General features: G+C 34.5%; 1 protein-coding gene across 3 annotated transcripts in view; it reads right to left on the bottom strand.

Moving 5' to 3' along the window:
- The window catches only part of LOC110993218 (Fanconi anemia group J protein homolog), a 47,252-nt gene that overhangs the window by 16,790 nt on the left and 13,718 nt on the right, over window positions 1–16,744 (bottom strand). For all 3 annotated transcript variants that reach the window (XM_022259377.2, XM_022259378.2, XM_022259379.2), the window contains exon 3: window positions 5,008–5,151. In XM_022259377.2, the coding sequence (XP_022115069.2) occupies window positions 5,008–5,151 (144 nt within the window). The remainder of the gene's footprint in view (window positions 1–5,007; window positions 5,152–16,744) is intronic.

The raw sequence follows: 16,744 nt of genomic DNA, 5'->3' as shown, positions 1-16,744 counted from the left end.
CAGCATTATTGTGCAAAGTAATAACTTTAGCATCTAATTTATATTTACGAATGCTAATTATATAAAATATATTTCTATTTTGTCGGAACCATAAGATTGTATTAACTAACGTCTACATAAACCAATGGAAATATGTATTTCTTGGTAGCAATCGTGTTTTGTTTGTTTTATTTTACGCATTTATTATGTAACGCTGTGTGAGTAAAAACAGAAATTCTTTACAAGTCTGAATACAAAAGATAGAATACATTATATATAAAAGGTTCAAAGATTTACGAAACTTTGAGTGTGAAAAAACCTGTAATTATTAACCATATTTGAACCTGTGTTTTTTATTGAAGTAGTACCTTAATAAAATCTGTCCATGTGTTATTAGCCACTTAAAACAAAAGCTTTATTTGAAATTTGATAATAACAAACATGTTCGTTGCCTTTAAGTTTATGTTCTTATGCAAATAAACATCGCATCACCTCCTTCGGTTAGTTAAAGTCGTCTTAAGAGTCAGAGAAGTAAAAAGCTTAAACTCAGGTGTAGTACAAAACAGCAAATCTTAAACGACAATATGTATAATTATACCACGTAAAAATGAGCACAACCCAATACGTAATTGCCTCCAAACATTTAGCAACCTCACGACAACTTTCGAACTCGCCTTGAAACAACTTTGCAACTACAAAAAACTTCTCAAATTACTTCTCGCTCGAAATAACCGGGTATTGATGCGCGATGACCATTGTATGGAATATTTCTAAGGGTACAACAATTATTATACCATAAATCATAATAATAAAGTAAAGAGAAATTTAATAATACATTAATGAAAATGCCAATATAAATTATACAAATTTATAGTAATTAGATTAAACTTCAATTTAGTTTAAGTTTAATAATATTAAATGCTTGCTTATAAAAGTCGTGGTAATTTATAATATTTTGTTTTCTAGTGAAAAAGATTCTGGAACATATATTTTTAATAACAGTTCGATTTGAAATAAAATAATATAACCAAAATGTGATTGTTCGTGATATTATAAGCATTTATTTTGATACACAAATAAAAACTGAAATTGATTAATGTCAGTAAAAAATCCCAAATAGCACCCATTATTAAATATTGTCAGATATTGTTTGCCTTTTAATACGCCACATTAATATTGTAAAGTAGTAGTTTACCTACAACGTTATTTTAAATGTGTATTTAAACTTTTAGACAGTGCTAGCCAAGCAAACGATTTTTCTCATTGTTTGAAGGTACGAGATCAAACCGACATCTAAGATAGGCGTCTTAGAATACAAATATTGATATGTGTGGCAATAATTAATCGACGGATTGTAATAGCCATCTGTCGATACAAGCTATCCATGGTAAGCCTTTGTACGAAAATGACAGTTCAACTGTGCCAATATCCTATCTTAAGATTTTAACTTACACCAGTTTTTAAAATAATTATAGACATGGACATGTATATTTTAACGGTTTTGTTTACTTTATTTGGATTATATTGATTATCAAATATGTGTAAAGAGCGAAGAGATTGCATTATATCCGTCGTCAAAAATGGATTGTCTTCGTAGGGTTTGCTTCTTGGATTCAGATATCTATCGACTGTCACGATCTGATCTCACATTATTTTCAATCTGAGATTGTGGATTAAGGATATTTTGCTTGATTGTCAGGACACATGTCAAGAATAGAAGGCTGTCCTAGTTACCTAAATATTAAAATATACACAGAGATAATACATGATTGCCTTTTTGTTAATCAATTTGCTACGTGGAATTCGTTTACATGTTTGTTTGAAATGCGGTGCCGTTTCGAGGCGAGCCGAAATTCTAGTTAATAGAATAAAAAAATCTAAACGCAGTTACAAAACAAATAAAGAGTGACTGTTGCCGACTTTTAAGTCGGGTACACGTATTCACAATTTAATACTTCGGCAGGAAAATATGGAATTTTTTCATGCAAAAAATATTTACCTTATAGCGTTTGTCGCTGAAATCGATTTGTTATGTAGCAAGTAATAACATATAGGCCCGTTTACTTTATCGCTTTTAGGAAATCGCAAGCTGAACTTCGTTGTTACTTAGTTCTGAATATTATCATTCAAGGGTAGAAAACTTACTTAGAAGTGACGGAAATATTACTAAAATGATTGAGGCCTTTGTAGGTAATTTCGTACGTTCATGGAAATACTAATATCTAATAATATAAATTAAATAAGATTTAACACAAGAAACTGTGGTGCTAGAAGCTATAAGGTCTGGGACTCAGATTTATGTGCCTGTTATCATTTGGTTTTCTAATGGACGATAAAGGAAAACATCGTGAGGAAACTGAAGGAAAATGTGTGTACAAGTGAGTGTTGAATGCTCAACAGAACGTCTATTGGTTCTTGGCCGCGGTCCGAATCTACAACAATAGGGATGAATGTCGCACGCTGAATGCACCAACATGATTTTAAGACAATGCTAAAAATCCTACAGTAATTTTAACAACTATTGTTCAATCTCTAGTTAGTGTTAACGTGTTTTGATGAAATTGTTCATTCGAAACAATAACTAAAATTTGTGTAACTATCACATCTAAATATAACTTTTATAATAAACAATTTATCCAAATGATACCACATAATCAATTTATTATCTGTGTATCATTTTTAAACCTACACAAAACCAGTTGCTAGTTAAAATGCAACATGTTTGAATATTTCCTTGTGCGAAAACCATATCAATCAAAATTAACAAAAAAAATTATTTTAACATAAATAAATAAAGAGAAAAATGAAGTAGGTCATGTTTTAATTTACGTTTTACGTATTTTGCATTAAAGATTATTGTGATGGGTATAAATCACGAGATAGATAGGATTAAGATCACCAACGTTCCAGTATCGAAGCTAATCCCTAAATATTTCAGGGATTTAATATTTTCGGTCGTGACGCAATGGCTCAAGACGCAGCTTTCGTTGTGTGCGTGTCATCGAGCGACCAATCATCACCTTTCGCGTGAAATGTGGGCGGAGCCTAACACCCCAGGCGACAAGCGATCGATTTGAGACGGTCATTTTTCATCTTTTTGTATAACCCTATAACTACTTAATCATGCGAGCACTTTATTTACAACATAAAAAGCGTTTCAGTAACGTGTAATTTTCATCATATAAAATATAAGAGAAATTAAACTGAACCGCTAGCCGCATCTCTGGGTCTCCCCCGAGCCAACCGGGGGTTTCACCTGGCGGGACTTTACCGCGAGCTGTGAGTATATATTACTCAATATATAGGCGAACGCCACATCAGGTCTCAGTGAAACAACGCTCCTCGGTCCTCACAAGAAAAAGGCATGACCTCTACTGTATTAGTAGGACGCGAGCCAGGAGCAAGTCACCCGAAGGAGGCACACGGGGCTAAACAACCCCCTGAAAAATTGAAAAAATAAAAGCTCGCTAGTACTGCATGCTATGATCATCAATTATCTAGTTTCACACATACAAGTGTTTATAATTAGCACGATACTAAGCAATTTTAAAAAATGTATAAAACTATACCCCACAATAATTTTTACGTAGACTATACCGACAAGAAAGAAAATGAACAATTTTATACCTTTCTTGTTTTTGCTCAGCCTGTTCTTACAATATGGCTCGGGTACGATGCCAAATCAGTACAAGTAATTATTTCGTATTAAGTTATTAATTTCAACATTGCTACTAAGGTAAGAAATTTATTAATGAATACACGGTATTTTGGGTCACTTAACCACTTTTTTGATTGTAAACTGCATAATGTACGGAACAGATCTTACTCACACAGGTCAATTAGCAATAAAATTAATACGTATTTTAAACCCAGTTCACTAAAACAGAAATAAAGGAAATGTTCCAATAAAAGAGATTTAGATTAAAAAGCACAGATTACTTCTATTAAATATATGTCTCGCAATAGAAGTTACTTAATAGAAGTAATCTGAGAATTCACCCTACAATCTGATTAAATATATTTTATGTATTTCGCACTTCTTGCGAAACCTATTTTTTTTTTAAATTTTGCTAGAAGGGATTGAGCGATAAGGCCTCCTAATTATTTAATATATTTTGTACTGGTTGTTGCTACGAAGTGCCAATTATGCAATAAATGCTAATTTCACGATTAGATTTGTAATAACCAAAGAGACCTACAAATAGTATACATACATTCGTGTCAATTAATAGTAAGTTTAAAGATTTACTGCAAACACCCTTCTGACAATCGGTAGTTCTATGAATAGAAAACCAGCGATCATAATATCTACTCGAAATCTAATTCCGATTTCAATGCAGCAGATGCGCTGACGCATCAACAAAAGCATGCAGTACATCTAATTTAACGCGGTAAAAGCCGGTTGCACAAAGCCCGATGCTCGTTTGTTCGCGCCCTGATAGACAGCTACGGTAATTTGAATATGGAAAGGCATCGATGCATGCGCCGGCGCAGACGTTGGGCAATTTTTGCCTTTCCTTTTGATTGGCTAAATAAAAAATCCACAGACACGATTTTAGCAACCAAAATATTATTGAGTGTAGTATTAAATGTGTTTAATTATATGCAGTAAAATTATGTAACAGTTTTCCTTATGACAGATATACGTATATACTACATCCCTAATTACCTAAACACTATACGATACCATAAAACATAAGAAATTTACTACAGACTACAATTTCATAATAAAACTAAAAAAATGCTCTTAAAACACAGATACAATCTAGGAATCTTTGAAACATAGGTTTAAACACGAAACAAATAATACTAATCTTAAGTTCTGTTTTAGAATTTTATATAATTTAGTAAAACTTTTGTAGTCATCATGAGAACTGAATACGAAATTATCATAATCGTATTGTACTAGAATAGTTAAGTTACGTACTTTAAACTAATTAATTCATTTCGTTTACAAAATTTAGTCGTTTTGCTTATTATAACGGTTAAATAATATCTACGACTCATAAAATAACTGTAAGTACTCACTAGAGGCGGATGTGGTGAAGAATTTTTCAGCATTATCGAGAATATTTTTCTTTGGGCTGGCGATGAATTCCGAAACACCATGTAGCTTGGCAAGCTCAGGATGGTCCGCATAATAATTCTGTGCTTGTTTCTCGCTAAGCTGAACTGTAAAAAAACAATATCAGTGAGTGAAGGAATTATTAACCACTGTTCAGTTAGTTACTGTTTATACAAAAATAGTACCCGCCAGTACAGTTTATTTAGATATATTTTCTTAAAATATATTTTGAGCTATGTTGATTATGATTATGTCTTAGTGCGTACTAATTGTAGGCAGGCGTATTCGTGTTAGGTACTATACTAATTATACTATACAAATATGCATCTAATATGTATCAGTTAAAATACTTTAGAATAGGTATAGTTCGTGTGCATTATATACATAATCGAAGTAAGCAAGAATGAGACTAGAAACTTTTACTGATTGGCGTCATTAAAGAACGTGTGCCAATAAGACAGTTTCAAAAGTAAACACGAATGAAAGCTAAAATGTAATAGTCTTTAAAACAGCCGACCATCACCATCCATCCCACCTCTTGTACACAAAGAACTGCAAAATCCGAGCAATTTGTACTCTCCGCCGTCTGTACTTACATATTTATCGATTTATTGCAAACACGAGTTCGTGTTTTAAAAAGTCAAGTAGTCAACGCTCACACGGTTGTGGGTCTTCCGTCTTCGAGACGAGAGCTCAAACTCCGATAATCCAAAATCGGTATAAGATTTTTCGGTTCGACGGCCGAGTGTAAAAATGCCGTCTTATAGGCACGCCGCCCCTCCCAGGCGACATTTTTACGAGAGGGAGGGAGGGCGGCCACCCGGGGACTCTCGTCATTTCGTTGTCATCCAGGGGCTCCTTTTTGCGCGATCGCGGCGCGAGCGTCGGCGTCACAATACTGTTCAGTATTTTTATTCGAGAAGAAAATACGAAAAAAAAACGGCATAAAAATCATGAACAATGCCGCCCTTGGGCGAGATTACCGCCATCAGAAAATGAATGCTTTGTTAGATCCAGCGGGATGTTTTTCAGTTGTTACATTAGACTTGTCATTTCCATTTAGAGGGCCCGGCTTAACAAGTTACCGAATGCGGATGTTGCTTTATTTACGTTTCAATTACGGAAAGTGCCTCGCTGATATAGCGCTCTACAAAAGTCTCTTTAATTAATGTTAAATCGACTCAATCCACGGTATTATTTGGGCTCGAGTCATACATTTACATCAATTGAGTAATTGAGATCTACAACTAATTATGACTAAATTTTAAAACCGTTTCAAATAGATCAAATCTATAGAGTATACATTTTTCATTTTTCATTTCTAGTCAATGATCAATTTTTGAACATAGGAATAATTAACGAGACATAAAATTGTTAGGCCTTTCTTTTTCAGTGATTTTATTCATGATATTGGATTTGCTTAAAAGTTAATTTACAAAGTCTAAAATAATTATGCTGTCAGATATTACTTAAATGGCATTTAGAATACAAAAACTGAACTCATTATAAAATTACTTTTTATAATTTCTTCTATAATAGCTTCCTTTTGTATAGTAATTGTATTAAAATATATTACTGTAAGTCTCTATTGAATATTTGGTTTCGTCTGCCTAGAACAAATTATTCTTTTACCATTATACTCTCCAACGAAAAATTACATTAATAATGATTACACAAAGAATTACGATAAACTATTTGAAGTACTATAGCATAAGTAATGCATAGTCATTCTAGTTTTCTTTTAAATTTGTGGTGACATTAATAATTTGTAGTATGTTTATACGTTTAGTAAAACATTGAAATAGGTTTATATAGATATTCTTTCATATAAAACAAACGTATAGCGTGCGTTCTTAGATTTAAAGTTATTTCACGTGTCAAATCATGAAGGCCTGTATTCACTTTGATTAGTGCGAGTGCAAGTGATTAGTAATTGATATTGTTTAGTGCAAGTGTGTGTCCAATTATTGTTTAATGGTTGAGTAAAAACAATTGTCATATAATTTGGCAGGCACGCTGCGAGTGAGGGGCAGGGAGGGCGCTCGCGACGTCACTACTCGCAGTTCACTCGCAAAAAAAAAACACGCTTCTAATCACTTTACTACGCAACCGACTAGTCACATGCACTAATCACTAATCAAAGTGAATACAGGGGTTAAATGGAAGTCGTATAAAGACCTTCTTCTTCTTAAATGTCTAGCCTACTTGTACTTTGGTGATCGGCCTTCAATGCCTCATACGCCCCGTCGACTTTGTTTGGGTCTAAGATATGTCGGTTTCCTCACGATGTTTTCTTTCACCGGTCGAGCGAATGTTAAACACAAAGAAAGGCAATTGGGGCACAGCCGGGGATCGAACCTACGACATTGACCATAATAACAATTTCTAATTATAACATTCATCTATTTCAGAATAAGCGAAAAAATTATGTACACAGCGCTGACATTTTGTCGACGCGCAAGGAATTAAATCAAAGAATATGCTTCCTATATATTTACTTTTTGTTTAAATTCTTAGTTGGGCAATTTTTAACCGAAAGGGAAATTTTTAAAGAATTATATATCGGCTGACGTAAAACTGGCTTTTCCAATAATAAATGAATGGCGGCAGCTTAAAGAGAATAAACGGTGCGAGGTGGATGTAATGCGATACTCATACAAATCGGCGACGTAAAGCTTTGCGGCTTGGTATCAATCATATCAGTTCAGACAGGACAAAGACTAAGGTGTGCTCAAAGGGTTCGGTGTCTTTTAAATGCTTGATGAGCTTTTGTGATTCCTAAGACAGTAAAAAATATAACGCTAGGTCTTAAACATTGCTGGCATGGCCAACAAAGATTTTTGATAGAAATAAACCTTTTATAGTTACAGCATTGTACTATTAAAAAAAACAAAACATTAAATCTTTATATATATAGGATAAATATTCTGTATTGTTTGTTATACAAAATGGCTGGGCCATATATTTTATATTTTATATTTTTTGTTGTTCAAGTGGATTCGTGAAGGTTTAGATACACTTTGAAATTCTCGTATTTAAGTCATATGCAGAGGACAACCTTTGTCACTAATTAATAATAAATAAAAACGATGTCTGGAAGCGATCTTATTAAAGATAATAACGTTTAAACAAGGGGAAAATTATACAAACAAACAAAAGTAAAGACAGAAAATAAACATAATACGGCAGTCTACAAAACTTAGAACACCTTGAAAGTTCTAAATGAAAACATGCCAAGTTCCTACAAGTTTGAGTAATAACCGTTTGTACAAAACACTTTGGAATCTTGTTTTACAAAAATTTCATTCGATTATTAAAACAGGTCTACAAGAACCAAAAGAAACGTTTAATAAAGTTCTGTTTAAAAAAAGTAATTAATTAGTATAACTTAAATAATATTCTAGATATACTTATTCAATGGCAAAGAGATGCAACTTTCTTTGTTTTTACTCACATAGGTAGTTCTGTGATTGACTAAGTGCCTTGCGTTTATTCTACATATATTTATGTATTATTGGTATGTATCAAGGGCAAACTCATCAATGCATCAAGACGATTCTACTAACCGTATGTGTAAATATCGAACAATGGAAAAAAAATTCTTGTGACATATTTTCGAAAATGAAACGTGATTTTTTTTAATCAAATTAAAAACTAAAGAAACCGCCCAAGTCAATTACGTATATTTTGTAGAAATTAATTAATTAAATGCTCAAAATGTGATCCTTCTTGTCTTACGCAAATCGCTTATCTTTTAAGTCCGCTGCAGTTGTTGAATACTCGATATGATATGGCTTACTTCTGTTTGTAACTCGCCGAAGTTGTCGTATCGCGTTTATAGCAAATCCTTCACGTGTACCTAAAATAAGAAATCTAATCGTGTTAGGCCTGCAGATCATGCCTGCCATATATCGGTCCACTTGTACCAATCCAAGTAGGAAAAAATTGATTTCGAATAAATCAATATATATATAAAATCAATAAATAAATGTCGGGACAAGTCACACAGATTCAGTTTTCTTGAAATTTTACTGAAACTTTTTATCTTATTTCTTTATTACATAAAATTGTTAGTTCTTAATTGGCATCAAAAAATAACGGGTGTTTTAACACATTTGTGTCGGTTCGATGCCCGAGACGAAATAAGTAATTTTAGAAAATCATTGATTGCAGAAATACTTCTCAAATGAAATAAACTCTTCTTTCAGCACAATATCCGATCCGCGATATGTACTTTCCCTTGATGTCCCATAATCTTGGGACGCCCTGTATAAGTTAAGGCGCTTACAGATACAACTTAAATACCCTGACAATCCATACACCTTGCATGCTGACTATTATAAAATAGCACTATATTCGAGCCATCGTCACGTGCTGCATTTTCATAATTTCGTAATATCCCGCCAGCCGCGATGTCACCCACCAACCCCATCAGATAAGAGAAAGGGTTGTGTCACCGAGCTTGCTTTCCGATAACGTTTATTAGACACGAAATTAGATTCGTATTAAAAAATATCGCGTGTTGTCTGATATATTGTGATAGTAAATCTTTTTGTAGCGGAAATAAAAATGGAAATGCGTTTGATTAGAATTTGAGTGTGTTTTTATCGAAGCTTACTTTTGATCCGTAGTGAGCTTGATCAGATAACAATGGCCTGATTGATGAACTGAAATGACCATTCGTAAAATCAAATAATCTCCTCCAAAAAACCTAAGACATTTCGTATTCCTTGCCTACTATGTTTATTAAACGCCCATCGCACAACGAATTATTGTAAATTGATAACCGTTAATTTTGAAACAATCATAGGTTCTATTCATGGAACAAAACGTTCCAAATACAAAGGTAAGGAAACAGCCAGTTTCAGTACAAAGAGAATATTACCACAATGGCTGTCGAGCTTGTACCGGATAAAAAACGGATGTGTCAATAATTAACCGTGTGATCCGGCAGCCGACGCCGGCGGCCATCGATTGAGTTAAAAAAAAATAACGTATTGTACTGTATTCGGACTAGGGAGATTTAGCGTAGGAGCTTGTAAATGAAACATCACGGTCTGAGGAACCGGGAATAATGTTCTTATATGTTTAAAATTAACAACTACAAACTTACTGTCATTAAGACAAATATAACGGGTTCAATATCTAACACCATAGCTAGTAGAGGACTAAGAAAATTACAATAGTGGTTACTTAATTTTACTGTCTTTTATTAGAAATTTGGAGGTAGTAAAAATAATTTATATTCAAATTCATCGTCGTTCCAAGCAAAAAATTTAACTCCCACACTAAGCTTGCCGTGTTTTCATAGGGCGATGCTGGGGTGAAAAATATTACACCCCCAGGCGTTGTATGTGTGAATGTGCGCCTGAATCGCATGTGCAAACGATTCCGCCGAGAGCATTGTGATTTGAATTGCTTATTTGTATTAGGGTTTATGTACTATATCATTATATTATGCTCTGAAACAGTAAATAGACTGTTTATATATCACTATTAAATTTGAAGTCGGCTAAAAATATATACACAGATGTGCTCATCTTCTATTTACTTATGTATCATTTGTGTCTAATGCTTAATACAAATTTAGTCCTACAGAGAAATCTTTCTTTCAATATTAATAAAAAGTCAACCTATTTAGCCAGTCAAAGGTGGTCTAAGTTTGATTAGGTACAATCAATCAATTATTATGTTACAGTTTGTATTATATGACATTTGCATGCCATAGTAATACAACTAGGTAGTTGTACCTATATCGCTAGAAACTACCTTTATACCTAAATTGGCTGCTAGGGTTAACAGACTGGGTTACATAACATATATATAGGCTAGCGGATCCGACAGACGTTGTCCTGTCTACACGTCTTTAATTTCAAAATTTCAATTTTTAATAAGCCATTTTGATGAAAATTATTATTCAAATGTTATGACAATATCTAACGATCCAGCACATGGTCACACACGATATAACACAATGATAACAAAACTTTTTTTAAATTTCGGGACAGACTAAAATTAGAATTCGAATATTATTTAAAATTTGACACTGCGATGGTAGCGCCGTCTGTCGGATCCAATGTAAAACATTCCAAAATCAACAACAACTAATAAATTGAAAATTAATTAAAAAAACATTGTCCAGCGGACAAAATTGTGAATCTAAACCATTCCCAGATCCCCTTGAACACACACAAAAAATTTCGTCTAAATCGGTCCAGTCGTTTAGGAGGAGTTCAGTCACATACACACGCACACAAGAAATATATATATTAAGATTTGGTTGACCTGATCTAATTTAGTTAAAACTTGGTACATCTCTCCAATCCAAAAGAATTAATTATAGTCAGACAATAAGAAATCGGGCCGCCCGCACAATTTAAGCCCCCCGAGGATCAGGAAATTCATCTGGCTAATCCACCTTCGTGAATAGTAAAAATGAATTCACCTACCCGAGAGGGTGGAGCAAAGCGCCAAAATTTAATAAAGCCAGACCCTCGATTAATTACGCACAAGGGCCAGTAATGATACCCCTAAACTGGGGTAGTTTGTCGCTCATATATAATTCATTTGAATCTGTATGTTTACTTCGGATTATGCCATAGTTAATAATTTATGGTACGAATTAATTCGTTTACGCCTAGCTTGGCATTTGTTTATGGAAGTCAGTCATTCAAGAATCTCCGTGAGTACACACACAGTTTATAAAAATCCAGTTATACAACTCGTCAAGGAACCTTTTTTTTATATTTTGAATTTTGATAAGGTTTTCTGTACTTACGGACTAAGGATATAGGATACTAAATTTTAATTTATATATCTTTCTAACATTGCCTAGTGTCACTTTTATAGACACGTTTATAGGCTTTTATTCAAGAACCACCGCGAGTAATTTTCGACATATTTCAGGTAGCATGTCACCAAATTTTGTAGTGACATCTGATGCACTTAATATTCTGGCGCGTTATGGTTATGCCTCGAAAGACAGCAGGTTCCACAAAGCGCACAAGTAAAAACCGCGTCTTTGTCGAAAAAACGAGATCAAGTAATAGAAGAGAAAAAATTCGGAACTCGGCTGTATTAATACGAACAACTACGAGAAAATCTTCGTCTCGATACTTTGTCGATTTTGTTTTTTATATACTCAACTAGCTGACCTGGCAAACGTCGTCTTGCCAAACTACTACCTTTAACTCAGCGCCATCTGTTAGAATTGTATCAAATAATAAACAAATGTTAATGTTATCGTAATTTTAGTAAGGATGCCTATTTTTTTGAAAATGAAATATAGCCTATGTCACTCAGGAATGATGTAGCTTTCCAACAGTGAAAGAATTTTTCAAATCTGCCAAGTAGTTTCCAAGTAGTAGGAGCCTATTCAATTCATACAAACAAACAAACAAAAAATCAAACCTTTCCTCTTTATAATATTAGTATAGATAACATTTTAACTATTACTAAATTATCGTTATCGTTTGTCCAAATAAAGTCCCAAATACAATATGATACAACTAGGCGTATTATATATACTAATGAACACTGATATAATAGAAGACGTAAGTATACGAAAAGCAATACTTAAGTGGTTAAGCGATGAATAAAAATGAATGAAAGCGCTCACGAGAACGGTGAACAAAGAAGCCGTGGATGATGAGTTCGGCTCGAGTAAGTCTACTACTTACAGGTACATATCTGGACCAAATCCAGAATGTACTAGAGAAGGGACGAGTCAAAGGTCGAATAAAGGACGAACATGGTGAACGTCATGAAAGTGCATAAAGCGAGAGAGGTATGTCAGAATCGTAAGTGTGGTCTATGCCTACCCATTCGGAATAAATGTGTGTTGTTTAAATTCCACCCGTATCACCGCGAAGTCCATCGTTCCACAATTGAGTGGTTTTAAATGAAAATGCCACACACCACCACTATGTAGAACCGGACCTCTGAGCTAAAGTATTTCCAAACCAATTCGACTTAGGTTCCTTTAAAAGAGCGTATCAATTCTTATTAAGCCGACAACGCATTCGCCAGCCCTCTGGCATTGAGTGTCTATGGGCGGCGGTTCCCCACTTTAATATAAAGTTTATAGATTTATTTGTTTAAATTATATGAATTTCATTTAAAATCATTCGAGATGCAATAAACTTGCTTTCTCATTAATTAACTGTCTATTTATGTACAATATTAAAAAGTATACAAAAGCTCTTATTAAAACACTTGAGACGCACTTATCTAAACTAAACCCACATAGTGGAGCGCTGAGTGCTTCATTTTCTCGTTTTTCTCCACGCATTATTCTTACTGGGGAGGTTTTACGAGAAATTCACATTTATACAGGCTGTGTATAATTTTTCCTGTAATGTATTTCAATGAATAGAAGAGAAAAAAAATGCATATACAATATCCTTTTTTCTGTGGCTATTAAGAAATAAATATTCAGCTATATGTGTCTACAGAAAATGTAGTGGGTACATTGTTGAGGAACATTAAGTAACAAAATTTAACTAAGAAAAAATATATTTATAAAAAGTAAACAAATCCATTTTAGATATTACAGTGCTATACACTTATTAGTTTTTTTTTTCAGTAACTGTCTTTTGTTCATTGCCTTGGGAGTACCAGTGAAAACTAGATTTTCATATTTAAAATAAAAATCATGCTGTATAACTACACTTTAGATATCTCTTTATTGCCCGGTAGACAACATAAACCATTTACTAATGAGTTGCCAGCCCACGGGCGTTATATAAAAGACAATTTTAATGTTATTTAACTCAGACAAAATGGAAAAAAGAATACATTTTTTCAAAAATGTAAAACAAATATATTTGAGATGTTCCATTCATATGCACAATTTTAGAATACATTGGATTCAAGAGGAAACTTCGTATTAACTACAAAGTTGCAGGAATCAGTTTGGCATCTGCTCATAAAAAGGTAAATAATCCACATAGGTGGCTGAACATAATAGGGTACTTCCCTGTAATTATCAGCATTTCTAAAAGCATATGCATATTCCATGTACCGCGGTGCGTCCCCTATTTACAGAGAATTCTTCGAGTGGCATTTGAAGCGGTATTCTGGTGCGGGTAACGACATCTTTTGTTAGCTCGGTGCACGCTCGTAATCCGCGCTCGGCTCGGCTCAAGTGCCTCGAGTGTTTCACATTCGCCCGCTCTCCATTCGTCGCGAGGAAACAGCGTCACACTTGAATGCGGTATGCATGTTTGGGACTGAAGCGATGCCTTCCTGACATCCATACTTATTTAAAAGGCGGCGATAAATTGCTTCCTTGTTCTTAGAGTATCCTTATATTAAACCATTGTGAACACTTATATGGGTAGGTGTTTTAAAATTATTTATCATGTTTAGATTGATGTTTTATTCTGTATCATAGGGCCTATAGAAAATACAGCGAATCTATACTTTTGAACAGCAGATGAGTTAGTAAATAAATTAAACTCAACGTGATAATCTCAGGAAATCGCATGTTAGATGGTTCATTTATCGAGGAAGGTTTTAGGGCTACGGTAAGCTACAACCGAAATAAAACTCCCCGGCCAATTTTGTAGAAATTGTTCTTAATGAGATCAAGACCTAAAAAAGCGTGAAAAAGCGGTCGGTGGGTAGTCGGTACAATTACAAATATGCATGATTTTTTTTAAATAAGATTATTTAAATCTTTGGAAGGATCTATTGAGACAAAACTCGATTCTCACAGACCTCCGTCGTCGGTCCCGCTTTCGCTTCTGCTCTATTCCTATATCCTCATCGCGTCGCGGTATCGTCTCCGTAATTGGCGCTCGAGTGGCAATTAGCGGCCACTTGCCTCTGTCACCGCTCCAAGTCTCTCATTCTACTGTACCTTGTTATTCCTACCTATTTTTGCTATTTCCTCGTTAAAGAAGTTTGCGCTGAAAAGATTCTTATTCAATTCAGAGATATTCTTGCTATAATGAATCAGTGCGCTCTAGATTTGTGTCAGACGATACTTGATTTTTGATTAACTTGAGGTCGGTAAAAACTCGAAGGGAATTTCCATGACCCTTAAATCTGTTGACTTTACTGTTGAAGATTTATCTTTTGGGTCATATTAATATTTCACAAAACACATTCTTAGACATATAACAGTTAAGTTAGCATAGAAAAGTTTTCGAGAGTTATCTCGATAAAGACTTTTTTTTAGAGAATAGGGGGCAAATGGGCAGGAGGCTCACCTGATATTAAGTGATACCGCTGCCCATGGACACTCAATGCCAGAGGGCTCGCGAGTGCGTTGTCGGCCTTTTAAGAATTGGAACGCTCTTTTCTTGAAGGACCCTAAGTCGAAATACTTCAGTGGGCAGCTGGTTCCACAAAAATGCCTTGAAAAACGCGCAGTGTTGACTCACACTTAATAATAATTCATATTTGTAGGCCAACAATAGCCTGCAAAATAAGAACAACATTTGGCGCTGGTTTCAATATACGCTGATCCTTATCAACCCTCGAAGGGTGGCGAGGAGGGTCCATTGCAATCGATCCGAGGTCCCTGATGACGTTGACGTTATATGGATTTACGAATCTAAGAACTCATTTACACCGTTATACATTACGCCTCGTTTCGGCGTTAAATTGATATTAGAACAACATTTTAATGAAAGTCATTTTAGAAATGGTGCTTTCATCGTATCGAATCGCGTTACTTTTAGCGCGATAGCACAATGTTAATTGATAGATATTGTGGCTGTAACATATGTTGAATATAATAATGTCTGAAATATTTTCAGTTGGTTTTGAATTCTTACATTAAAGAGTAATAGTAGGTACATAGTGATAGTCAAAAATCATAAACGTAATACGTACAAATGTGGTTAAAAGGTACCTCAGTTATATACCGTGCCTATCACTTTCGGTATCGTGTTGCATATCCATTCCACATACGTCGCACCATCGCGACACTGACACCCTACACTCACACCCCTACCTACCCCTTGCAAACATTTACGAGGGCTTGAAAGCGCAATACCAACCAAATATATACCTTACTACCTGTATATAAGGTCTAGGGAAAGTTGAATATTGGAATCCGCTGGTGGTCATTGTGTACATAGGGAGCGCCCCTTGTCGCGAACAAACATGGCGGCGGTTAACGAGGTTTTTGCGCGCGGCTATCGTGAGCGACTTCGCGCCTAATTTGGACGTTGTACTTGTTTTGTTTTTTAATTTTTACCGCTCAAAATCATTTTGTAAAAGGTGTGAATTAAAAGTGAATGGTTGACTTGTACTTGTATGTTGCATTATACCTCCCAAACAGTTTAGTACCTACCCTCATTATATAAATTTTTAAAGAAAGAAGAAATCTATTTGGTAGACATGGCGTTGTTTATTTACTTAGTCCAAATTTTACCAGAGTTTTACCATCGATTGTTCTTCGACTATATCTTAGAGTTCCTCATTCCTTGGTGGTAAAACCTGATAGTACTTATATTACAACTTTTAACATAAAGTGTCTTATATGCTACCACGGGGAAGAAAGGCGTAAAGCACTATTACGACTGCTTTAATGTCTTAATGTTTTCTCATTTTTGACTTCCTTGGATGATCTACTACAACTGATTTATTTTTTAATTTTTGCGATACCTTTTACTAGAAGAAACGCGAGGATGTGTTTATTCTTCGGAAATTATTTTGTGCACAATATCATAGATCGCAACAATCATA

This window comes from Pieris rapae, chromosome 3 (genome assembly GCF_905147795.1).
Source record: "Pieris rapae chromosome 3, ilPieRapa1.1, whole genome shotgun sequence".
Classification (NCBI taxonomy): Eukaryota; Metazoa; Arthropoda; class Insecta; order Lepidoptera; family Pieridae; genus Pieris; species Pieris rapae.
The sequence above is the reverse complement of the archived record's forward strand: the minus strand, read 5'-3'. Positions and strand labels throughout refer to the sequence as shown.